At 33.5% G+C, this 27,500-nt stretch overlaps 1 protein-coding gene across 2 annotated transcripts in view; it reads right to left on the bottom strand.

The window, feature by feature from the left end:
• Positions 1–4,363: 4,363 nt before the first annotated feature.
• Positions 4,364–27,500, bottom strand: part of LOC119607358 — a 53,597-nt gene continuing 30,460 nt past the window's right edge. Inside the window, exons 2-5 of one of the 2 annotated variants that reach the window (XM_037961227.1) lie at positions 10,881–18,349; positions 8,915–9,043; positions 8,195–8,856; positions 4,364–4,716 (exon numbers count right to left, since the gene is read on the bottom strand). In XM_037961227.1, the coding sequence (XP_037817155.1) occupies positions 4,492–4,716; positions 8,195–8,856; positions 8,915–9,043; positions 10,881–18,306 (8,442 nt within the window). In that variant the 5' untranslated portion in view covers positions 18,307–18,349 and the 3' untranslated portion in view covers positions 4,364–4,491. The remainder of the gene's footprint in view (positions 4,717–8,194; positions 8,857–8,914; positions 9,044–10,880; positions 18,350–27,500) is intronic. The other variant, XM_037961225.1, reaches the window with a different exon arrangement.

Raw genomic sequence — 27,500 nt, 5'->3', positions numbered from 1 at the left:
AGATAGATAGATAGATAGATAGATAGATAGATAGATAGATAGATAGATAGATAGATAGATAGATAGATAGATAGATAGATAGATAGATAGATAGATAGATAGATAGATAGATAGATAGATAGATAGATAGATAGATAGATAGATAGATAGATAGATAGATAGATAGATAGATAGATAGATAGATAGATAGATAGATAGATAGATAGAAACTTTTCCTTTAAAATAAAACAACTTTTAATTAAATATTTTTTTACATTATGAAAATAAGTTTTATTGTATTTATTATTTTGTTGTGTTTTTGTTGGATTCTTCTGTTTTTTCTGTAATAATATTAATTTTAATTGTATTTGTTGTTTTTTCTTTAAACCTTGGTCACAAAACATATAATTTATTATTTAATCTGCCATTTATTCATTAAATTTATTATTAATCTTAATCCATTTTCACATATAAAACAGTTTATTATTTTTTAATTAATTTCAAAGATTAACTTTTGATCTTTTTACAATTATTTTATATATAAATTAATTATTTCTATAAAAAAAACTAAATATTGCATTAAAATTATAGAACAAATTCATTTTTGAATTTGTTTTTATATTGTTTATAACTAAATTTAACATTAAAATTATTTTAATTTAAATAGGAAAAGTTAGTTTTAAGAGTTTTAAATTATTTTTAAAATAATTTCTTTTATTTAAATAAAATAGTTTCAATCTAATTAAATTAAAGGCAAACTTAATTATTTTTCCATAAATCAATGCCTTTTTTGCTTTATGTATTTATAAATATTTCTTTAAATTTTGTTTACACTTAACTAATTTTTCTTTAAATTTATTTTCTTTTTATTAAATTTGTTTATTTCTTAAGATTTGTTTTTGTTTATTTTAACACAACTTGCTGTTCACACATTTTTCATTTACAAAATTTCTTTCTTCGTTTATTTTTTTGTTGTTGGTTTCATTTTATAGCACCTTAATTATCACTTTCACTTTTTTTTTAAAAAAAAACCATTCACTTTTTTTCCTACTTGTACCAAATTTAATTATTCTTGGTCTTTTTACTTGCTCACACTCATTTTGAAATTAAAATTCTTTATTTTATAATTGTTTTCGTTTTAAATTAAATGTTTTGAAACAATGATTCATTGAATTGACTTTAAAATGTTTGCAATAAAAATTCTGTAAATTTAATTTTTTTTTTTTTAAATTTTGTATAAGATTTTGTAATTTTATTTATTTAAAAAAACAGAAATAAAACCGAACTAGAAGACAACTAGACCAGAATTAGAACAGAACTAGAACAGAACTAAAACAGAACTAGAACAGAACTAGAACAGAACTCGAACAGAACTAGAACAGAACTAGAACAGAACAAGAACAGAACTAGAACAGAACTAGAACAGAACTAGAACAGAACTAGAACTAGAACAGAACTAGAACAGAACTAGAACAGAACTAGAACAGAACTAGAACAGAACTAGAACAGAACTAGAACAAAACTAGAACAGAACAGAACAGAACTAGAACAGAAATAGAACAGAACTAGAACATAACTAGAACGAGAACCGAACAGAAATATAACAGAACAGAATTAAAACTGAACCAGAACAAAACTAGAACAGAACGGGAACGGAGCTAGAACTGAAATGAAACGAATCTATAACAGAACAAAATTGAACTAGAAAAGAACAAAACAAGAACAAGAACTGAACTAGAACTCAACTAGAACTGAACTAGACCTGAACTAGAACTGAACTAGAACTGAACTAGAACTGAACTAGAACTGAACTAGAACTGAACTAGAACTGAACTAGAACTGAACTAGAACTGAACTAGAACTGAACTAGAACTGAACTAGAACTGAACTAGAACTGAACTAGAACTGAACTAGAACTGAACTACAACTGAACTAGAACTGAACTAGAACTGAACTGGAACTGAACTAGAACTGAACTGGATCTGAACTAGAACTGAACTAAAACTGAACTATAACTGAACTAGAATTGAATTAGAACTAAACTAGAACTGAACTAGAACTATAACTGAAATAGAACTGAACTAGAACTGAAGTAGAACTGAACTTGAACTGCACGATAACTGAACTAGAACTGAACTGGAACAGAACCAAAATTGAACTAGAACTGAACTGAACTAAACTAGAACTGAACTAGAACTGAACTAAAGCTGAACTAGGACTGAAATAGAACTGAACTAGAACTGAACTAGATCTTAACTAGAACTGAACTAGAACTGAACTAGAACTGAACTAGAACTGAACTAGAACTGAACTAGAACTAGAACTGAACTAGAACTAGAACTGAACTAGAACTGAACTAGAACTGGAAGTGAACTAGAACTGAACTAGAACTGAACTAGAACTGAACTAGAACTGAACTAGAACTGAACTAGAACTGAACTAGAACTGAACTAGAACTGAACTAGAACTGAACTAGAACTGAACTAGAACTGAACTAGAACTGAACTGGAACTAAACTAGAACTGAACTAGAACTGAACTGGAACTGAACTAGAACTGAAATGAACTAGAACTGAACTAAAACTGAACTAGATCTTAACTAGAACTGAACTAGAACTGAACTGGAACTGAACTAGAACTGAACTAGAACTGAACTGGAACTGAACTAGAACTGAACTAGAACTGAACTAGAACTGAACTAAAACTGAACTAAACCTGAACTAGAACTGAACTAGAACTGAACTAGAACTGAACTAGAACCGAACTAGAACTGAACTAGAACTGAACTAGAACTGAACTAAAACTGAACTAGAACTGAACTAGAACAAAACCAGATCTTAACTAGATCCTAACTAGAACTGAACTGGAACTGAACTAGAACTGAACTAGAACTGAACTAGAACTGAACTAGAACTGAACTAGAACCGAACTAGAACTGAACTAGAACTGAACTAGAACTGAACTAGAACTGAACTAGAACTGAACTAAAACTGAACTAGAACTGAACTAAAACTGAACTAGAACAAAACCAGATCTTAACTAGATCCTAACTAGAACTGAACTGGAACTGGACTAGAACTGAACTAGAACTGAACTAGAACTGAACTAGAACTGAACTAGAACTGAACTAGAACTGAACTAGAACTGAACTAGAACTGAACTAGAACTGAACTAGAACTGAACTAGAACTGAACTAGAACTGGACTAGAACTGAACTAGAACTGTACTAGAACTGAACTAAATCTGAACTAGAACTGAACTACAACTGAACTACAACTGAACTACAACTGAACTACAACTGAATTAGAACTAAATTAGAACTGAACTAGAACTGAACTAGAGCAGAACTAGAATTGAACTAGAATTGAACTAGAACTGAACTAAAACTCGAACTAAAAGATTAAAAGTAAACAAATTAACCAAAATTTAAAAATTAGAACTAAAAAAACCAAAAAGAAATTTAAGAGAATATTTGTTTTTAATATTTTTTTATTGTTCATTTTTCGCCCCTTTTTTTGCAGGGTTAGGATTAAACTAAATTTTAAAACAATATATTTTTTTGTAAATTTCTTTTATAACAAATTTCATTGAAATTGTTTAAATTTTTTTAAAGCATTTAGAATTTTTATTGCAAAGTTGTTGTTATTAATAATTTTGTTAATTAGAAACATTTTTTGTATAAAAAAAATAGTTTTTTTAAGTTTAAATTAGTACTAAAAAACTTAAGGTTAAAAAATAATTAAAAATAAAAATAAATTTATTTTAAGGTTATAACTTAAAACAAAAACAAATTAATAGTTTTAACTAAAAAATAATAAAAAATAACTTATAAAATAAATAATATATGTAAATATTAAACACATACATATGTATAAAAAATAATAATAATAGTAGGGGGAAGGAGTTGTATTAAAAATATAAAAATTATAAATTTATTTAAAAAAAAAATAATTATTTTTTTTAAACTAATATATGCACATAAAGTTGTTTTTGTTTTTTAGTTTTATTTATAAAGTTAAATTATATTTTAATTTATTACATAATATTTTTTTGTTGTTTGTTTAGTGTGTGTTGTTAATTTTTTCGTATTTAACACACAATAATACACATTTTCTTTATTATTAAATATTAAATTTATATTTTAAGTTTTTGTTTTTATTTAATTTATAATTAAAAAATATTTATATTTAATTAATTAAATTATATTTTTTTATATTTGTGTTGTTGTTGTTTTTAACTTAAATACTACATAAAAATTAAAAACTATTGTTAATTATTTTATTTGTTAATTTGTTTTTCATAATTTTGTTTCTCTTGTTTAATATATTTTTATATAAATATAAGTGTTTTTTTAAGTTTTAAAGCTTAATAACTATTAATTATATTTAATATTGTATAATTTGTTGGTTTTTTTATTTTAACTTAATAATTTTTCTGTTTTCCTTTTTGTTTGTATGTAAAACTTGTTTTTTTTGTGTGTTTTGTTTTATTTCTGTTTCTTTTTCAGTTATTTCTAAAATTTCATTAATATTGTTTTGACCCCTAATAAGTTTCTAACATTCTCGTTGTATTTTATAAGGACAACCTTTGAGGCGCATATATTTATTTTTTCACCGGCGCACAAAAGCTGTAAACATGTCGCCTTCTCCAGGAAATCCGACATTTTCAATTCACGCATAAGACTTTTGTGAGCGGATGCTACGGAAGCTGCTGATGAAGACGAGTTAGAGGGATAAATCTAAAAGAAAACGAAAAGAGCAAAATTGTAAGTAAAGTTTTATAAATAAGTTATAATTATAATAATATGAATAGATCTGAACAAGAACAAAACTATAAACGAACTACAACTAAAATCTACTAGAACTGAACTAGAACACAACTGAACTAGAACAGAACTAGAGCAGAACTAGAACAGAACTAGAATAGAAATAGAACAGAACTAGAACAGAACTAGAACAGAACGAAAACTGAACGAAATCAGAACTAGAACAGAACTAGAACAGAACGAAAACTGAACGAAATCAGAACTAGAACAGGACTAGAACAGAACTAGAACAGAACTAGAACAGAACTAGAACAGAACTAGAACTGAACTAGAACTGAACTAGAACTGAACTAGAACTGAACTAGAACTGAACTAGAATTGAACTAGAACTGAACTAGAACTGAACTAGAACTGAACTAGAACTGAACTAGAACTGAACTAGAACTGAACTAGAACTGAACTAGAACTGAACTAGAACTAGAACTGAACTAGAACTGAACTAGAACTGAACTAGAACTGAACTAGAACTGAACTAGAACTGAACTAGAACTGAACTAGAACTGAACTAGAACTGAACTAGAACTGAACTAGAACTGAACTAGAACTGAACTAGAACTGAACTAGAACTGAACTAGAACTGAACTAGAACTGAACTAGAACTGAACTAGAACTGAACTAGAACTGAACTAGAACTGAACTAGAACTGAACTAGAACTGAACTAGAACTGAACTAGAACTGAACTAGAACTGAACTAGAACTGAACTAGAACTGAACTAGAACTGAACTAGAACTGAACTAGAACTGAACTAGAACTGAACTAGAACTGAACTAGAACTGAACTAGAACTGAACTAGAACTGAACTAGAACTGAACTAGAACTAGAACTGAACTGGAACTGAACTAGAACTGAACTAGAATTGAACTAGAACTGAAGTAGAACTGAACTAGAACAGAACTAGAACAGAACTAGAACAAAACTAGAACAGAACTAGAACAGAACTAGGACAGAACTAGAACAGAACTAGAACAGAACTAGAACAGAACTAGAACAGAACTAGAACAGAACTAGAACAGAACTAGAACAGAACTAGAACAGAACTAGAACAGAACTAGAACAGAACTAGAACAGAACTAGAACAGAACTAGAACAGAACGAAAACTGAACGAAATCAGAACTAGAACAGGACTAGAACAGAACTAGAACAGAACTAGAACAGAACTAGAACAGAACTAGAACAGAACTAGAACAGAACTAGAACAGAACTAGAACAGAACTAGAACAGAACTAGAACAGAACTAGAACAGAACTAGAACAGAATTAGAACAGAACTAGAACAGAACTAGAACAGAACTAGAACAGAACTGGAACAGAACTAGAACTGAACTAGAACTGAACTAGAACTGAACTAGAACTGAACTAGAACTGAACTAGAACTGAACTAGAACTGAACTAGAACTGAACTAGAACTGAACTAGAACTGAACTAGAACTGAACTAGAACTGAACTAGAACTGAACTAGAACTGAACTAGAACTGAACTAGAACTGAACTAGAACTGAACTAGAACTGAACTAGAACTGAACTAGAACTGAACTAGAACTGAACTAGAACTGAACTAGAACTGAACTAGAACTGAACTAGAACTGAACTAGAACTGAACTAGAACTGAACTAGAACTGAACTAGAACTGAACTAGAACTGAACTAGAACTGAACTAGAACTGAACTAGAACTGAACTAGAACTGAACTAGAACTGAACTAGAACTGAACTAGAACTGAACTAGAACTGAACTAGAACTGAACTAGAACTGAACTAGAACTGAACTAGAACTGAACTAGAACTGAACTAGAACTGAACTAGAACTGAACTAGAACTGAACTAGAACTGAACTAGAACTGAACTAGAACTGAACTAGAACTGAACTGGAACTGAACTAGAACTGAACTAGAATTGAACTAGAACTGAACTAGAACTGAAGTAGAACTGAACTAGAACAACTAGAACAGAACTAGAACAAAACTAGAACAGAACTAGAACAGAACTAGGACAGAACTAGAACAGAACTAGAACAGAACTAGAACAGAACTAGAACAGAACTAGAACAGAACTAGAACAGAACTAGAACAGAACTAGAACAGAACTAGAACAGAACTAGAACAGAACTAGACAGAACTAGAACAGAACTAGAACAGAACTAGAACACAGAACTAGAACAGAACTAGAACAGAACGAAACTGAACAAATCAGAACTAGAACAGACTAGAACAGAACTAGAACAGAACTAGAACAGAACTAGAACAGAACTAGAACAGAACTAGAACAGAACTAGAACAGAACTAGAACAGAACTAGAACAGAACTAGAACAGAACTAGAACAGAACTAGAACAGAAAGAAGAACAGAACTAGAACAGAACTAGAACAGAACTAGAACAGAACTAGAACAGAACTAGAACAGAACTAGAAGAGAACTAGAACAGAACTAGAACAGAACTAGAACAGAACTAGAACAGAACTAGAACAGAACTAGAACTAGAACAGAACTAGAACAGAACTGGAACAGAACTAGAACAGAAACAAGAACAGAACTAGAACAGAACTAGAACAGAACAGAACAGAATTAGACAGAACTAGAACAGAACTAGAACAGAACTAGAACAGAACTAGAACAGAACTAGAACAGAACTAGAAGAGAACTAGAACAGAACTAGAACAGAACTAGAACAGAACTAGAACAGAACTAGAACAGAACTAGAACAGAACTAGAAGAGAACTAGAACAGAACTAGAACAGAACTAGAACAGAACTAGAACAGAACTAGAACAGAACTAGAACAGAACTAGAAACAGAACTAGAACAGAACTAAACAGAAACTAGAACTAGAACAGAACTAGAACAGAACTAGAACAGAACTAGAACAGAACTGAAACAGAACTAGAACAGAACTAGACAAGAACTAGAAACAGAACTAGAACAGAACTAGAACAGAACTAGAACAGAACTAGAACAGAACTAGAACAGAACTAGAACAGAACTAGAAGAGAACTAGAACAGAACTAGAACAGAACTAGAACAGAACTAGAACAGAACTAGAACAGAACTAGAACAGAACTAGAACAGAACTAGAACAGAACTAGAACAGAACTAGAACAGAACTAGAACAGAACTAGAACAGAACTAGAACAGAACTGGAACAGAACTAGCATAGAACTAGAAAAGAACTAGAACAGAACTAGAACAGAACTAGAACAGAACTAGAACTAGAACTAGAACAGAACTAGAACAGAACTAGAACAGAACTAGAACAGAACTAGCATAGAATTAGAAAAGAACTAGAACAGAACTTGAACTTAACCAGAACTGAGGCAGAACAGAACTTTAATTAAAACTGTACAACTTATAAAAAAATTTGATTCGAAAATTATTCACAAGTGATATCAATTACACTCACCTTGTTCAATAGAGTATCCTTAGATTTAACTTTAAGTAAATTGCACAAATCATTTAGCAATACCCATTTATCTTGGGTACCCTCATCCTTCAATAAATACAAAGGCGGTAGTAAAACGTCGGCCTCTTCAAACTCGAACATTTCACCATCGCTATCGGAATTTTCGACTAAAATTTCCGGTTTATTATCATTGTATAAACGTACAGAATTGAAACGATCTATATTATCCAAAACAACAGCACATTTTTCCATCATGGATTTAGAGGTAGGCTCTCCAATTTTTGTTTTGGATTGTACAGTTTCAATTGCTGGTGGTGACGTAGTAGTGGTATTATTACTATTAGTTGTTGTACTACTTGCTGCATTATTTATTATTGCACTTTGGCCAGAAGAGGCGGCAGCAGCAGTTGTAGAAGAAGTTGTTGTTAAGTTGAGATTATTTGCTAATGCTTGTATGGTTGAAGTTAAACTGTTTGTTGCTGTTGTTGCTACTCCTCCTGCTGCAGTTGTATTAATTGTTGTATTGAGCACATTGTTTAGTTTTTTATTGTTTTGATACATTTGATTATTGGTTAAAGAACCTCTACGTAAAAGAGCTCGGCTCATATCACATACTGTATTTGGTGCACCCTCAAATATATTATAACCACATTCCGAAGGATCTAGGAAAAGGTAATCAAATTAGTTATTAAATTAAGAGTGTTGTGTGGAAAAACTCACCATATATTTCCCAAGGTCCATTGAAACGCCATGGCTTACGTTCAGGTCCCATACTTTGTACATCTACTAAATGATTACTTAAAATATCACGCATTGTTTTGCTTGAAGCTAACATTAAGGGAGTTTGACCTGGTAAGAGAAAACAAAACGCTTACATAAAATATGCACAAAATATAGGATTGAATTGAAAGTGATCTAAAACTGAATTTAGAATTGAACTAGAACTGAATTAGAGCTGAACTAGAACTGAACTAGAACTGAACTAGAACTGAACTAGAACTGAACTAGAACTGAACTAGAACTGAACTAGAACTGAACTAGAACTGAACTAGAACTGAACTAGAACTGAACTAGAACTGAACTAGAACTGAACTAGAACTGAACTAGAACTGAACTAGAACTGAACTAGAACTGATCTAGAATTGAACTAGAACTGAACTAGAACTGAACTAGAACTGAACTAGAACTGAACTAGAACTGAACTAGAACTGAACTAGAACTGAACTAGAACTGAACTAGAACTAAACTAGAACTGAACTAGAACTGAACTAGAACTGAACTAGAACTGAACTAGAACTGAACTAGAACTGAACTAGAACTGAACTAGAACTGAACTAGAACTGAACTAGAACTGAACTGGAACTGAACTAGAACAGAACTAGAATTGAACTAGAACTGAATTAGAACTGAACTAGAACTGAACTAGAATTGAACTAGAACTGAATTAGAACTGAACAAGAACTGAACTAGAACTGAACTAGAACTGAACTAGAACTGAACTAGAACTGAACTAGAACTGAACTAGAACTGAACTAGAACTGAACTGAACTAGAACTGAACTAGAACTGAACTAGAACTGAACTAGAACTGAACTATAACTGAACTAACTGAACTAGAACTGAACTAGCACTGAACTAGAACTTAACTTGAACTGAACTTGAACTGAACTAGAACTGAACTAGAACTGAACTAGAACTGAACTAGAATTCAACTAGAACTGAACTAGAACTGAACTAGAACTGAACTAGAACTGAACTAGAACTGAACTAGAACTGAACTAGAACTGAACTAGAACTGAACTAGAACTGAACTAGAACTGAACTAGAACTGAACTAGAACTGAACTAGAACTGAACTAGAACTGAACTAGAACTGAACTAGAACTGAACTAGAACTGAACTAGAACTGAACTAGAACTGAACTAGAACTGAACTAGAACTGAACTAGAACTGAACTAGAACTGAACTAGAACTGAACTAGAACTGAACTAGAACTGAACTAGAACTGAACTAGAACTGAACTAGAACTGAACTAGAACTGAACTAGAACTGAACTAGAACTGAACTAGAACTGAACTAGAACTGAACTAGAACTGAACTAGAACTGAACTAGAACTGAACTAGAACTGAACTAGAACTGAACTAGAACTGAACTAGAACTTAAACAGAACTGAACTAGAACTGAACTAGAACTGAACTAGAACTGAACTAGAACTGAACTAGAACTGAACTAGAACTGAACTAGAACTGAACTAGAACTGAACTAGAACTGAACTAGAACTGAACTAGAACTGAACTTGAACTAGAACTGAACTAGAACTGAACTAGAACTGAACTAGAACTGAACTAGAACTGAACTAGAACTGAACTAGAACTGAACTAGAACTAAACTAGAACTGAAGTAGAACTGATCTAGAACTGAACTAGAACTGAACTAGAACTGAACTAGAACTAAACTAGAACTGAAGTAGAACTGAAGTAGAACTGAAGTAGAACTGATCTAGAACTGAACTAGAACTGAACTAGAACTGTACTAGCACTGGACTAGAACTGAACTAGAATGAAACTAGAACTGATCTCGAACTGACCTACAACTGAACTAGAATAGAAATAAAACTGAGCTAGAGCTAAACTGAAACTGATCTAAAACTGAATTAGAATTAAACTGAAACTAGATAAAATACCCACCTGAATAGGTAGCCAATAGCGGATCAGCACCATAGGACAATAGCAAACGAACAATTTCCTCATGATCATTTTCACTAGCCTCATGCAGCGGACGTATACCCGAATGAGCTGCCTCCGAATGATTTGCTCCATATTGCAGTAAAACACGAGCAATATTTAACCAACCATTGGTGCAGGCCTCATGCAGTGGAGTATAGCCAGCATTATCTTTTTGATCCGGATTCATGCCTATACGATCCAAACAATAAACTATCACATCTATATAACCTTGACGCGCCGCCTTATGCATAGTACTCTGTCCTACACCCTTGTTGAGTACCCATTTTTGTATTTCACGACTAACATCATCTTCCGTCTTGATCTTATGTTCATACTCATCCATATCGCATTTTTCCGATTTTATGGAGTAATGATGAAGATTCGAAAGAGGACCATTGTGATGTTGTTGTTGCTGTGAATTGTTTTGATGTGAGGTGGAGGAGGCTGGTGTGGGTTTTTTCTTTTTGCGTATGTAATCAAAGCCAGAAGAACCCTTGCGTCTTAGATATTTGCCACGACGTTTGCGGAAATGATTGGGTACGGATTTGTGATCCTCTTTAAGATCATCACCATCCATAACAGTGGATTCGGTATCATTTTCTTCTTGTTTAATATTAAGGCTGTTTAAATCCTGATTACCATTGGCTGTGGAGGGCAGTTTTTTAGCAGCAGCCGAACGTCCTAACCTGCCCAAGGTATCAGCACTAACCACTATATTCATTTGTTGCAGAAATTGTTCGTATTTCTGCTCATATGTCATTTTCTCACAAGAGTCTAGTGTCTGGGTCATTTCAGGCGGTGCAGAAGCGGGCCTATCATCACCCACAAATATCTCTCGTATGTTTTCTTTCTTCTGCTGTAATTTGGATTCGGTGCGGGTTTTGGTGGGCAAAACTTTAGTATCAAATATACTAAAATGTCTTTTCTTGCCACCATTGGTGGAGTCATTGTCATCATTGTCTTCCTCTATATCAGAGTCCTTTTTCAATTCCGGCAACATTTGCAATTCACTGGACTCGGTGGTCTGAGAAGTTTCACTAAACATGCCACAGTTGTTGCTGCTGTTATTCAGTAGAGATTTTGTGTTATTAGAACTGGTGGTACAGCAGGGTTTGGTGGGCCTATACACCGCTGTGGTAGTGGTGGTTTTATTGCGCACATTCATGCCGGAGGCTTTAGTTACACGAGAATGCAGCAGATCTATTATGGATTTAGGTTCGTCATTATCGTTGTCATTTTTTGAGGAGTCATGTGTTTCCTTTTTCATTTTGTTGCCTAAACCTTTGGAATTTTTAAATTTAGTTTGTTTTTGCAAAGAATTCTTTTCACGCTTCTTGGCATAAGCTTCTAAGGCCTCAGCATGTCTTTCCAAATCCGGCAGGGAGGCGGCAATTTTATGCGCCCCTGGATGTTTTATATTAATCAAACTGGGTGGCACTTTGAGTGCTCGTTTAAAACGATATAAATCTATAACATTACGATCGTGTACATTTTCGGGTTTAACATTTTTCAATTTGTTGTTGTTGTTATTATTGTTACCCAAATCCTTGCTATTGTTGTTTTGCAGTTTATTATTGTTGTTTTTCATTTTGTTGTTTTTGATTATATTCAATTTACCGCCATTTCTTTCGAGTTTAGCTTTTAAACGTGTGGATTTCATTATGCCCGATTCTCGGCTTAAGCCTCCCGATTCTAAAAGACTGCTTACGGTATTATATTTACGATTATATTTGCGTTTGATTTTGCTGCTGGAATTGGCATTGGAGAAGTTTCTTATTATCTTGTCATTGCGCAAAACTTTACTATTGGCCAATTGTTGCTCCAATTCCTGTTTACGTTTGCTTCTGGTCATGGTGTTTAAGGACTGTTTGTTGTTTTTAGCTTTTTGTGTTGCATTCTGTTTATCCTCTTCTTCTTCGTCATCCTCTTCCTCCTCCTCTTCTTCTTCCTCATCCTGTTCCTCATTATCTGTGGTTTCTGCTGCACTTTTCTCTTTTCTTTTGGTTTTATTTAATTCCATATCCTTGTTATTTGAGGCATTTTCTTTTTTCATTAAGGGCTTTTCCTGTTTGTTTTGTTTCTGAATTTCCTCTTTTTTCTTATTCTCTTCTGTTTCTTCTTTCTCTTCCTTATCTTTTTCTAATTTAATATCACATTTTTCGTTGTTGTTCTTTATTAGGTTGTCTTGTTTCTCTTCTTGCTCCGTTTCTTTTAATTCCTGTTTAATTTCTATTTTATCAGTTGACTTTTGTTTAGTATCCTGTTTATCCTCCCGAATCTCTGTGCTACTGGTGTCCGAACCACAATCGGAAAATCTATTTTTATCCGAACTATTTGAGGTATTGCCCGCCGTTTTGTTTGTTTTCATTTTATGTTTTGCTTTCATGGGTGGTTTCTTTAAACGTTCAGTCTTACGTTTATCCAATTCATCTTCGCTTTCCGAAGAGGATTCTTTAGCTTTTAGTCTTTCCGCTAAACGTTTTTCTTGCTGAAAACGTTTCTTTTCTCGTTCGGTTTTGGAGAGTTTTTTATGGTTAAATTGTGAACTTTGGGAATTGATGGAATCTTGTTGATTGTTATTAAATGTCATACTAGAGTCTACACCTTGCGCCTCTAGGCGTGCAAAGGAACTGCGTGTGGTATTATCTGCCGATTCTATAGTGGAAAAATTGGCGTTTTCTGTTATTTCTAATTTGTTGCTAGAAGTTGTTGTTACCGCTTCACTAGAGGTCACCAACATATCGGGGTCTTTTAAGCTTTTAGTGGCTGTTACTTTCTTTTTAGCCAACGGCCTTGTTAACAGCTGTTCCATAAAGTTATTGCAGGTATTGCTCCAACCGAAATCTAAAAGACTCTTTTCCTCAAATTCATCATTTAAACCGGGTATTGAGGGCAATTCTATTTTGCTAACCAGTTCCTCTTTGATTTTCTCAGCGGGTATAAGTTTTTGCTCTACTTCCTGCTCCTCCTCCTCTTCCTGTTCTTCTTCCTCTTCTTCTTCTTGCTTAATATTTAACTGAGCAGCAGGAGCGGGAGGTGTTTTTGAACATTCAGGAATATCTTTGTTTTGTATGACCGGAGCCGGTGGTGGTGGATTGAAAGTGAAGCCTTTCAACTCCGCCTTGGTGCGTATGCGTGCAGTAAAGGAATTTGCCGGCATTTCAGTAGTTTTGATACAAGATGATGTCGTTAAACAGGAATTGTTTAAGTCACCTGTAGGCGTTAAAGGTTCTTTTTTGCAAACCACTAAAACAGAGGAAGTATTTGCAGGATTTGTTACATTATTAACAATAACTTTGGAATTCTGGGAACTATTAATAATATGATTATTTGTGGTGGAAGCTATAACCGAACTATGCACTTCTTCGTTTAGTAATGTTCTACTTCTTTCCCTTTCCTCTTGTTTCACCTCATTTACTGCAATAACAGAAATATCTGCGGGTCTCATGGCTATTGGAGATTTTGTGTTCGTTTCCATATAACGTTTATGTTTAGCCTCCGGTTCCTGGAGTGACATTTGCTGGGAGTATTCTTGAAGATGACGTTTACGTCCCAAAAAGTTGGGATTCTTTTCACAGGCCAGAGAATAATTGCTGACGGCTGCTGGAGGTGTAATATTTGAACTTGAGATATTGTTATTGTTATTATGATTTGTTTGTATGGCCGTTCGCACTACACCATAAGGATTGCGGGCCGGCAAAGCCATTATACTGGTGTCGGGTGGCAATCTTTCCACGGCCGCCAAAGTATGCTGCGTTGAGATGGGTGGTGTTTCATTAAAACGTTTGTTTTCTGTCTTAATAACCGTGGCATAGGGATTAGTTTCCAAAACACTAGGCCGGCTGGGTTGGGTAGTAGTGGAGGAGGATTGTGCCGCAGCTGTAGCAGCTGTTATGGTGGAGGGTCTTACCACCAAATCGCTGTTTAGGTTATTTAACTTAGGAGCTGTCTTAATAACCAAAGAGTTTTCATAACAATTGAGGGACGAAGACGATTGTGGAGGCATATCCATTCTTCTTGTTAGGCCACTATTTACAGTTTCTCTATTAGCATAAGCATGATGTGTTGAGGAGGAAGGAGCTGTTGGAATGTGTTGTGTGGAAGCCGGAGGATAAGGACTACCAGCTGTTAAACTAGGACTTTGTGTAACCTGCTGTTGTGCTGCCGTGGGAGGAGTATAATTTCTTCTCTCCAAAGAATTGTGACGTGAGTGGCTTTGTCGATTAGCTGCTGCCGGTTCAAAAGCATGCACCGAAAATATGGGTGTCGAATCCACTCTAGGCAAAGTATAACGTCCTTCTGCCGGCGACGAGGAGGAGGTAGTAGAACTGGCATTTTGTGTTAATCGAGCTGAAGGTCTTTGTTGGTATTTATATTCTGTAGAATCCGCCTTGGTTTTAACCGTGCGCATAGAGAGATCTAGAGGAGAAGAGGCTGTGGTACTACCACCTCCCCCACCGCCGGAAGAGGAAGAAGAAGAGGGTTTTTCTTCCTCCTGCTTAATGCAAATACGTGCCGGTAAAGCTTCTGGCAAGTCAATCACACGGGCCGTTGAAGGCAAAGCACTATGTGTCACCATTACGGAGTTTAAAGGTTTAGAGGCTTTTAAGCTGTTATCTCGTGCTGTTGGAGCACGATTACTAACCGTCAAGGGATTAGCTGGCGCCGCTCTAATGTTTTGTGTGTCTACATTTAAAGTCTTTTTAATAATCTGCATATTAAGCTCCTCCTCCGAGGTGGCATTACGTAAAGCCAGTTTTTGATTAATCAATTCACGATAATTGGGTTTTTGATGTTTTGCCAAAGGTTTGGCCGCTGTAGCACTACCCACCGGGGGCATTTGTAGGGCTAAGGAGGAAGAGGAATTGGCTGTTGGGTGAGTTAAACTCGGTTTTGAGTTTAAATGTTGTGGAGCCAAGGCGGAAGGAGCAGCCGAAGATGGCTGATTGGGATGTAATATTGCACGTTCATAGGGATGTGTAGTGGAAGGTTGCACCGTTATCATTAGATCATTGTGCCTTAAAGCAGCTGAAGAGGGAGGATGTTGAAGATGATGTTGTGGATGAGGCTGCTGCTGCGTTAGATGTTGATGATGCTGAGCTGTTAATGAAGGTTGTGAGGCATAGGAAGAGGGCATATTTGCTGCTACCAATTGAGAAGAGGAGTTGTTTGGTGGTGGCCCACTGGGCATAGTAGAAGACATATATTCCGTATGATGCATGGGAGTTTGAGAAGTGGTCGTCAACAGAGCAGAGGGTGAAGGCGAGGCTGCTGTGGCCGCTGCCGGTGAGGGAGCCGAATGTGAATTGCCCTCATAGTAGTAGTTGGCCTGATGCTGCAGCCCTCTTTGACTGGGTGCCCTACTGGGCGGTGGAGTATTTTGATTGAGTAGCGAATGTTTGCTGCTGCTTAGATTCTCATTCATGCTTAACTTGGCATATTTGGTAGGATAAAATTGTGGAGATTCTACCCGGTAATTGGGAGTGGCCGAGCCGGTAGTATAGGGCGAGGAAGAATTGGATAAAGCCACCTCTTTGCAGCAATTATCCGACACTGTAGGTGGTGGAGTATTATAGGGATTAATATAAATACCAGCAGAGGCATTACTACTCCCATGGCGCGCACTAGATGGATTAGAAGCTTCGTACATCTCCACATCTTCACGCTTTACACTATCCATTAAATAACGTTGCGCATGTAAAGAACCCGGCGGTGGGCCGGCAACATTTACTAACGTTTGTTTTTGAGCTACCATTTGTTGGGCGTTATGAGTGGGTAATGATTGTGGTGTTGTTTGCATATGGGACGGTGGTAATGGTGGAGGTAGTGGACTCTTTGAATACTGATAATGTTGGTGTGTTGCGGTGTTGGCATGTTGATGACTTTGTTGTTTCATTATAATGGCTGATGAGGGGGAAGATGAGGACATTTCCGGTGGGAGTATTTTGGAGGGATTTTGAGTTTGTTGTACGCCATAATACGCCGTAGGATTACGGTTTGTTGGTTGGGTCGTCGAGTGTGTGGGAAATTGTGGAGATTCTCTTAAATGCGTACTGTGCTGTAGATATTTATCGGAGCTGCTGTGCAAATAAGAACTCCCACTAGGACTTTCTCTTAATTTAGAATAATCACTTGTTACGGTTGGTGCGGGTAGTGGTGGTGGTGGCGCCTGATGAGGCGAGGCCCGTGTAAACTTATCCGAGCTAAATTGTGGCGTTGACATATACAAATGCTGGTGTGCAGTAGTTTGTTCTTCGGGCGCATACATTTGTGGACATTTGCGGGCATAATTTGGACTTGGATGCTGTTCTTTAGAGGTTGGCATATTGCTGGGATTAATAACATGATGATCGATGGGTAAACCTTTAGTCATGGCCTGACTACTCAGGTGATGACCCTCATACATGTTGGCGGACGTGGGTGCTTGATTATAGGGCATTTTTGCCGTGGCAGCTGCAGCCGTGGAAGGTGAGGAGTATTTTTGATAATCATAAATGCGTTGTTCTTTATAGGGGGTATTGGCCTGGTTACTACCAACAGCCGCCGCACTTGCCATTCCTCCTCCTCCTGCTATTGCACTAACCCTTTGGTGTAGAGGATTTGTAGAGTGTAGAGAAGATGTAGGTAACTGGTAGCTACTGCTATGTTGGCTTGAATGTGTGGCATTCGTTGGCATTGACATTGTTTTATAGGGAGGTCCATAGTCGTGGTGTGGAGGTGGCGGCGCAGGAACAGTTGCATTTCGTCGTGTAACACTAATATCTAAATGTTCATCACCAGCACTGCCATAAGGTTGTGTTGTACTACTACTATTTGTTGTGTTTGTATGCCCCCAATAGCTAGTTCTTACACCCGTCATATTCCCCACATGACCAGGATGTTGCTGCGTTGGCAACATACCCGCAGGATGTATGTTTTGCTGTGGATGCTGCGCCTGTTGTTGATGATGTGGCGGCGGCGCATACATAGGACTTTGTCTTATATTAGAACGCATGGCAGACTCATTAGCCATACGATGATGATAATCCCCCGCCAGGCCCATTCCTCCAGCTCCAGGGCCCGCACCCACAGCAGCACCTCTTTGCATATGTTCTGTTTGATTACTAGTTGGCATTGTTGTAGACCAACCTCCTCCTCCTCCTCCCTCATCAGCTGGATTTAAACGACAACCATTGCACGTTATGCTACCGGCCGTTGCACCACTACCTGTGGTCGTACAACCACAAGGTTTCCGTGTATTATTACTGCTTACCGTCCTTGTTGTCGTTGTTGCGGGTCCATAATAATGATGTGATGTTATTTCAGGTATTTCGCGTCCATAATATGTGCTCCGATTAGATCGTTCATCAGGATTGGCTAAAAAATCGTGATGTCTGCTGGGGTCCATAGTTTTGTTGCTGTGTGTGAGTGTGTATGGTTTTAGGGAGCGTCTGAAATGAAAGAAAATAAAAAGGGAATTAATATAAGTTCAAAAAGAGATAGATAGATAGATAGATAGATAGATAGATAGATAGATAGATAGATAGATAGATAGATAGATAGATAGATAGATAGATAATAGATAGCTAGATAGATAGATAGATAGATAGATAGATAGATAGATAGATAGATAGATAGATAGATAGATAGATAGATAGATAGATAGTATAGATAGATAGATAGAGAGATCGATAGTAGATAGATAGATAGATAGATATATAGATAGATAGATAGATAGATAGATAGATATAGATAGATAGATAGATAGATAGATAGATAGATAGATAGATGATAGAAGATAGATAGATAGATAGATAGATAGATAGATAGATAGATAGATAGATAGATAGATAGATAGATAGATAGATAGATAGATAGATAGATAGATAGATAGATAGATAGATGATAGATAGATAGATAGAGATAGATAGATAGATAGATAGATAGATAGATAGATAGATAGATAGATAGATAGATAGATAATTAGATAGATAGATAATTAGATAGATAGATAATTAGATAGATAGATAGATAGATAGATAGAGATAGATAGATAGATAGATAGATAGATAGATAGATAGATAGATAGATAGATAGATAGATAGATAGATAGATAGATAGATAGATAGATAGATAGATAGATAGATAGATTAGATAGATAGATAGATAGATAGATAGATAGATAGATAGATAGATAGATAGATAGATAGATAGATAGATAATTAGATAGATAGATAGATAGATAGATATATAGATAGATAGATAGATAGATAGATAGATAGATAGATAGATAGATAAATAGAGAGACAAAGAGTTATTTCCAGAATTTAAATGTGAATTTACTCCTCTTTCCATTTAGCAGAGTTATAAATTTTCCTCAAATTCATTAAAATCTTTAAATATTTTTTTAATTTATTAAAAATTTTCTAAAGCAATTCATCATAAAATATTAAAAAAACCAGAATCTTTTTCATAAAACTAATAAAATACAACTTGTATAAATAGGGACGAAAAATATACATATATTGAAAAGAAAAAGGTTTATGAACTCGTAAAAATTAATAATTTATTTAAATGTTTAATAAATTTATAAATAAATTAAAAACGAGAGAATATTGTATACAAAGAAAAAAATTATGATCATAAAATTATGTGTACAATGACTTTTAAAATAGGCGAAAAAAGGCAGTTTTGTTCTGCTTTAATGTCTGGCTGGCTGTCTGTCCGTCCATGTGTCTGCCACAATACAAGGCCTTAAGCTACCCTGACCTACCCCTTTTAATAAAATTTTAACGCTGCCGAAAAAATAATGAAACACCACAATAACAAACAAAAACAAATATTACAAAGCAAAAAAGGACAGCAATAAGACAAAAAGAGCGAGAGCAAACGAAAGAGAGATAGTAATGTCAAAAAAACCACAATAACAATAAACGTAGTAATTTTGTTGCTGTCGCTGCTAACAATTTCCAGACAATTTTAATATTCAATAGGAAAATAAGAAGAAGAAAAAAAAAATAAACAAACAACAACAATTTCTTTGTGTCAAACGAAAAACTTTTTTCTCAAAGAAGAAAAATTATATTAAAACAACAACTTTGTCAATAGCAGCAGCAGCACCAGCACCAGAGTAGTATTAACAACAATAACAATATTATTTAAGAGTAAAAGGAATACACTTTTTTGTATACAAACCTACAACAACAACAAAAATTCATGCGCTTTTAAACAAAAAACCAACAACAACATTTTTACCATATAAAAAAAAACGCAAAAATTATACGAGAATACAATAACAAATAAATAAACACAGTGGGGTATTTGAACTTTAGCAAGGCCGACAAAAAAAGAAATACAACAACAACAAATACAAAAAATTCATCACCATTTCACGTTCTAATTAAAAAACAAAATGAAAAGTTTTTGCCCAAAAAACACAAACAAAACCAACAACAAATTAATATCACACAATAAAACTTGATTACAAAAAAATACGACAGTTATAGACATTTAATAAAAACAGAGATAGAGAGTGAGAAGGAAGAAAAAAGAGAGTGTGTTTAAGCAAAAGTTAAGATTAAGTGAAAAGAAAACAAAGAAAAGTTTGCTAAAATATTTATTTCATCATAAATTTCTGATAAGAAATACGTTTTTTTTTTGTCTGAAAACAAGTGAAAAAAATATAAACAATAACTAAGAAAAGGTTGGAAAAGTTATAATAGGTCAAGTTAGTTTTAAAGAGAAATAGTTTAACTTGATATGAACCAGTCTTGTGATGGATTTAGCCTTGAATTAAAAAAAAGAAAGTTTGAAATCGTAACAATTTATGTATTATTGCAAAGGATCTAAGAGCAAATATTTAAAAATATCCTGAAGAGGCAAAACATAAACGATTTTTATAGAAACGAAGATTACTTCACTAACATTCTCCGTCACTGTCCGGCCTTAGCATAATGTAGGATTAATGTTGGTTGGCAACAATCTAACGGATTTGTCCGTTGGAACCACATTTCATGAAGTTAAGTTTACATTGAACACTTATCTATCTATCTATCTAACTATCTATCTATCTATCTATCTATCTATCTATCTATCTATCTATCTATCTATCTATCTATCTATCTATCCATCTATCTATCTATCTATCTATCTATCTATCTATCTATCTATCTATCTATCTATCTATCTATCTATCTATCTATCTATCTATCTATCTATCTATCTATCTATCTATCTATCTATCTATCTATCTATCTATCTATCTATCTATCTATCTATCTATCTATCTATCTATCTATCTATCTATCTATCTATCTATCTATCTATCTATCTATCTATCTATCTATCTATCTATCTATCTATCTATCTATCTATCTATCTATCTATCTATCTATCTATCTATCTATCTATCTATCTATCTATCTATCTATCTATCTATCTATCTATCTATCTATCTATCTATCTATCTATCTATCTATCTATCTATCTATCTATCTATCTATCTATCTATCTATCTATCTATCTATCTATCTATCTATCTATCTATCTATCTATCTATCTATCTATCTATCTATCTATCTATCTATCTATCTATCTATCTATCTATCTATCTATCTATCTATCTATCTATCTATCTATCTATCTATCTATCTATCTATCTATCTATCTATCTATCTATCTATCTATCTATCTATCTATCTATCTATCTATCTATCTATCTATCTATCTATCTATCTATCTATCTATCTATCTATCTATCTATCTATCTATCTATCTATCTATCTATCTATCTATCTATCTATCTATCTATCTATCTATCTATCTATCTATCTATCTATCTATCTATCTATCTATCTATCTATCTATCTATCTATCTATCTATCTATCTATCTATCTATCTATCTATCTATCTATCTATCTATCTATCTATCTATCTATCTATCTATCTGTCTATCTTCGGTCTATCTATCTATCTATCTATCTATCTATCTATCTATCTATCTATCTATCTATCTATCTATCTATCTATCTATCTATCTATCTATCTATCTATTACTATCTATCTATCTATCTATCTATCTATCTATCTATCTATCTATCTATCTATCTATCTATCTATCTATCTATCTATCTATCTATCTTTCAATCTATCTCTCAATCTATCATTCAATCTATCTCTCAATCTATCTTTCAATCTATCTCTCAATCTATCTTTCAATCTATCTCTCAATCTATCTTTCAATCTATCTCTCAATCTATCTTTCAATCTATCTCTCAATCTATCTTTCAATCTATCTCTCAATCTATCTTTCAATCTATCTTTCATCTATCTCTCAATCTATCTTTCAATCTATCTATCAATCTATCTTTCAATCTATTCTCAATCTATCTTTCATCTATCTATCTTTCAATCTATCTCTCAATCTATCTTTCAATCTATCTCTCAATCTATCTTTCAATACATCTTTCTAGATCTTTCAATCTATCTTTCTAGATCTTTCAATCTATCTTTCAATACATCTTTCTAGATCTTTCAATACATCTTTCTAGATCTTTCAATACATCTTTCTAGATCTTTCAATACATCTTTCTAGATCTTTCAATACATCTTTCTAGATCTTTCAATACATCTTTCTAGATCTTTCAATACATCTTTCTAGATCTTTCAATACATCTTTCTAGATCTTTCAATACATCTTTCTAGATCTTTCAATACATCTTTCTAGATCTTTCAATACATCTTTCTAGATCTTTCAATACATCTTTCTAGATCTTTCAATACATCTTTCTAGATCTTTCAATACATCTTTCTAGATCTTTCAATACATCTTTCTAGATCTTTCAATACATCTTTCTAGATCTTTCAATACATCTTTCTAGATCTTTCAATACATCTTTCTAGATCTTTCAATACATCTTTCTAGATCTTTCAATACATCTTTCTAGATCTTTCAATACATCTTTCTAGATCTTTCAATACATCTTTCTAGATCTTTCAATACATCTTTCTAGATCTTTCAATACATCTTTCTAGATCTTTCAATACATCTTTCTAGATCTTTCAATACATCTTTCTAGATCTTTCAATACATCTTTCTAGATCTTTCAATACATCTTTCTAGATCTTTCAATACATCTTTCTAGATCTTTCAATCTATCTTTCAATACATTTTTCTAGACCTTTCAATACATCTTTCTAGATCTTCCAATCTATCTTTCAATACATCTTTCTAGATCTTTCAATCTATCTTTCTAGATCTTTCAATCTATCTTTCTAGATCTTTCAATCTATCTTTCATTACATCTTTCTAGATCTTTCAATCTACCTTACAATCTATCTTCCAATCTATCATTCAATCTAACTTTCAATCTATCTTTCATATTGCCACGCCTTCAAAATCTTTACACCTCCAAATATTACTATATCACCCTATTGTATAACAGAGAATCAAGGTGTACTCTAACCTACAAAAAAAAAAGGCTAGACTTTACAAAATAAAATGTAGCTCATTAATTTCTTTTAAGGCTCTAGAAAAACAGTATCAAGTGTTTTCTTTTAAAATGTTTTCCAATTTCTTTTCCATTACTCTGTCTCCTGTACATTTTTGTTGTTTCTTGTTCTCTTTTTTTGGGGTCAGTGTAACGGGAGTGTGTAGTATTAAGTTGGAAAGAAGAACAAAATATAATATTGCTGTGATGGTTGGTTGGTTGGATGGTTGTGCTTTTGTTGACAAAATGATGATGTGTGTGGGTGCAAAGAACTGTAAATATAACATTTTCTTGTTGTTTTCGTTATATTTAATGAATGATGGATGCATCATACAACTAACCAAACGCCCATTACTCGTTCCAAACATAGTATTTAACATCATAATTACGTTGGTGTTGGTTTATTATTGTATATGGATTTCATTTAATATTTGTTTATATGTTTTTTTTTCGGTTTAAGTTCAAATATTTTTGTTATTGATGTAAAATAAAACCAGAATATTCAAACAGTCTATGGCTCAGGGGGGGCAAGCGACCGAAAAACATTTCATTGCACTCTTAAGTTCCAAAATATAAATAATTCTTATGAAATTTCTTGTTTTTAATACAAATTATAATTTATATTGATTTATAAATTTATTTATAAACTTTTTATAAATTTTGTGGTTTTATTGCTTTAATCCAGTAATTTTGAACAGTTTAAGAATAGACCGGTTTTGTTTTTATTTCAATTATTTGATAATTTAGCAGACAAGCAAAAATGACAGATGTATTTTTTCAACTTTTAAACCCTAAAAATAGCCTCTCACACTAAACCATTAGAAGTCCTACAAAACTGTATTAAATTTACTAAAGAAAATAAATATTTTTATTAAATTAAATTTCTATTTATTTTGAAACAATCTACTTGCTACCCACTTTCATAACAAAAAATAATTCCAAACATTTTACGCAAAAATATCAAGGACCTTCATGCTTGGCCATCATTTAAAATGCTTGTTACTAACGGTATACATACATACAAAAAAAAAACAAATAGGCCCTCCCCTCCTAGACCAATAAAGCAGCAGAGAAAAAAAGTTATAAATAAAATATTAGCAACAGTAGTAGACAATATTAAATGAAGTAAAAAGAAACGTATATAATATAAACAAGTATGAAAAGATGTTGGTTGGTATATTTTAATAATGTTAAAGAAAACAACAAAAATAATTTGCAAAAAAAAAAACAAGCATAATAAAATGTATTTTTGTTATTTTATGTTGGGTAGACTATTAGACGCTTTTCGGTATACATATTGTATACATAAATAGCAATTTGTATATGTATGTATATAAAAATGTTTACAGATGTATTAGTATGTACTAGCAGATATGGTACAGAAACCTAAGGCAAATAATTTAGTTTAAGAAAATTTTAAGCGCTTTTATTGTTATTAACTATTTAGTGTGGCAACTTAGGTTAACTATGTGGCAACTTAGGTTTGTTAGATAGTGAAAATTTTGTAAACAACATAACGGCAAGTTTTTCTATATTTGTTATTACACTACGGCAACTCTGCTAAAACATATATAGTGTGGCAACTTTATAAAAACCATAAAAATAACCGCAAGGTTTTTTTTGCTGGTTAATGCTGCCATATTTATTTAGTATGGCAACTTTATGAATAGTGATCTATCTATCCTAGATATTCTATCTCTCCTTTGCCTGAGTAACAATCTTGTTGCGATGGCTTATATTCCGTGGTTATGGTCTCTAGGGTTTAGAAGACTTTTAATACTCTTTCTCACGGGTGGTCATGAATCTAAAGGAATATATAACTAATGGCTGCTCATCCTGTCAGGGTTATAACTATCGATAGGTGGTACCTAGTCTATTGCTGCATAACAGGACAAAGATGATACTTAACTGCCCATTGCAAGTTCGCTCTTGGTTGATAAGGGCTTTACCGTTTAGAGAGGTGCGTTATAATTGCACTTTTAAGGTCAACGTTAGTGGTAGTTGTGCCGAGGTCCTGAGTGGCTAGGTGGTGCGTAAATAAACTAGCTGTCAGGAATTCTCCTCAGTGTCATGGCAAAGCGCTGTTGAAAGTTAGTTGCCAAGTCCATGTATGCCGTCACTTCGTGTGTGGTCCGTCTGAACGTGCTTATTTGTGGGAACAAAATGGATAAAAATTATATAGAAAAAACAAAAAACCATATTTTAGGAGCGGACAGTACGAGCGAGAGAAATCACAAAAGGGTAGTTAGAAAGGACATTATGGATTTCAGGGACAACCTTCTGAGCTTGTCGAAAGATTCCTTTGGGGAAGCTAGTGTCATATGCAGGCATGATATCACTGAGATATCTGCTCAAAATCGATTGCTAGCCTCATCTCCTCCATCTAGCGAGGCCAAGGCAGTCTTTCAGATGAAAGTTGTTCGCCTAGTGTCCCTCCACAAAGCTGGCCGAACAAAGCTTGACAGAGCAAAGAACGGCACTCGGAAATCTCTGGCTTTTCTGGCTAAGATGAAGCAGAGGGATCTCTCGGCGAAGGAGAGGTACCTTCCCAAGAGACACCGACAAGAAGTGGCCAGATTCGAAAGGATCCATGCTCCTGTAAGTGCCCTCCTGGGTGAGTCTTTTCCTGAGGAACTGCAATCAGCAGATGTCGTCGGCCCGGCAAACATTCAAGCGGATATAGGACCGTCAACATCAATCCCTATATATCCTATCTATCCTATCTATTCCTATCTATATCTATCTATCTATCTATCTATCTATCTATCTATCTATCTATCTATCTATCTATCTATCTATCTATCTATCTATCTATCTATCTATCTATCTATCTATCTATCTATCTATCTATCTATCTATCTATCTATCTATCTATCTATCTATCTATCTATCTATCTATCTATCTATCTATCTATCTATCTATCTATCTATCTATCTATCTATCTATCTATCTATCTATCTATCTATCTATCTATCTATCTATCTATCTATCTATCTATCTATCTATCTATCTATCTATCTATCTATCTATCTATCTATCTATCTATCTATCTATCTATCTATCTATCTATCTATCTATCTATCTATCTATCTATCTATCTATCTATCTATCTATCTATCTATCTATCTATCTAAGTATCTATCTATCTATCTATCTATCTATCTATCTATCTATCTATCTATCTATCTATCTATCTATCTATCTATCTATCTATCTATCTATCTATCTATCTATCTATCTATCTATCTATCTATCTATCTATCTATCTATCTATCTATCTATCTATCTATCTATCTATCTATCTATCTATCTATCTATCTATCTATCTATCTATCTATCTATCTATCTATCTATCTATCTATCTATCTATCTATCTATCTATCTATCTATCTGTCTGTCTGTCTGTCTGTCTGTCTATCTATCTATCTATCTATCTATCTATCTATCTATCTATCTATCTATCTATCTATCTATCTATCTATCTATCTATCTATCTATCTATCTATCTATCTATCTATCTATCTATCTATCTATCTATCTGTCTATCTGTCTATCTATCTATCTATCTATCTATCTATCTATCTATCTATCTATCTATCTATCTATCTATCTATCTATCTATCTATCTATCTATCTATCTACCTATCTATCTATCTATCTATCTATCTATCTATCTATCTATCTATCTATCTATCTATCTATCTATCTATCTATCTATCTATCTATCTATCTATCTATCTATCTATCTATCTATCTATCTATCTATCTATCTATCTATCTATCTATCTATCTATCTATCTATCTATCTATCTATCTATCTCTCTATCTATCTATCTATCTATCTATCTATCTATCTATCTATCTATCTATCTATCTATCTATCTATCTATCTATCTATCTATCTATCTATCTATCTATCTATCTATCTATCTATTTATCTATCTATCTATCTGTCATGTCTGAATCATTTGAAAGAGAGAGAGTGAAGTGCTCCATTCCGCTTAAAACTGACAATTCGGCTAAAATAGCTTAAGGGAGAGCAATTTGTCATAGATTTCTAGAGAGTGGTAACTGTGTTAGCCAATATAAAGCTGCTCATCCCCTTATTTGTT

This window comes from Lucilia sericata, unplaced genomic scaffold (assembly GCF_015586225.1).
Source record: "Lucilia sericata isolate MDLA Ls3-8-SP2 unplaced genomic scaffold, ASM1558622v1 Contig000689F_arrow, whole genome shotgun sequence".
Taxonomy (NCBI): domain Eukaryota; kingdom Metazoa; phylum Arthropoda; class Insecta; order Diptera; family Calliphoridae; genus Lucilia; species Lucilia sericata.
Note: the sequence above shows the minus strand (reverse complement) of the source record. Positions and strands in the feature narration are given on the sequence as shown.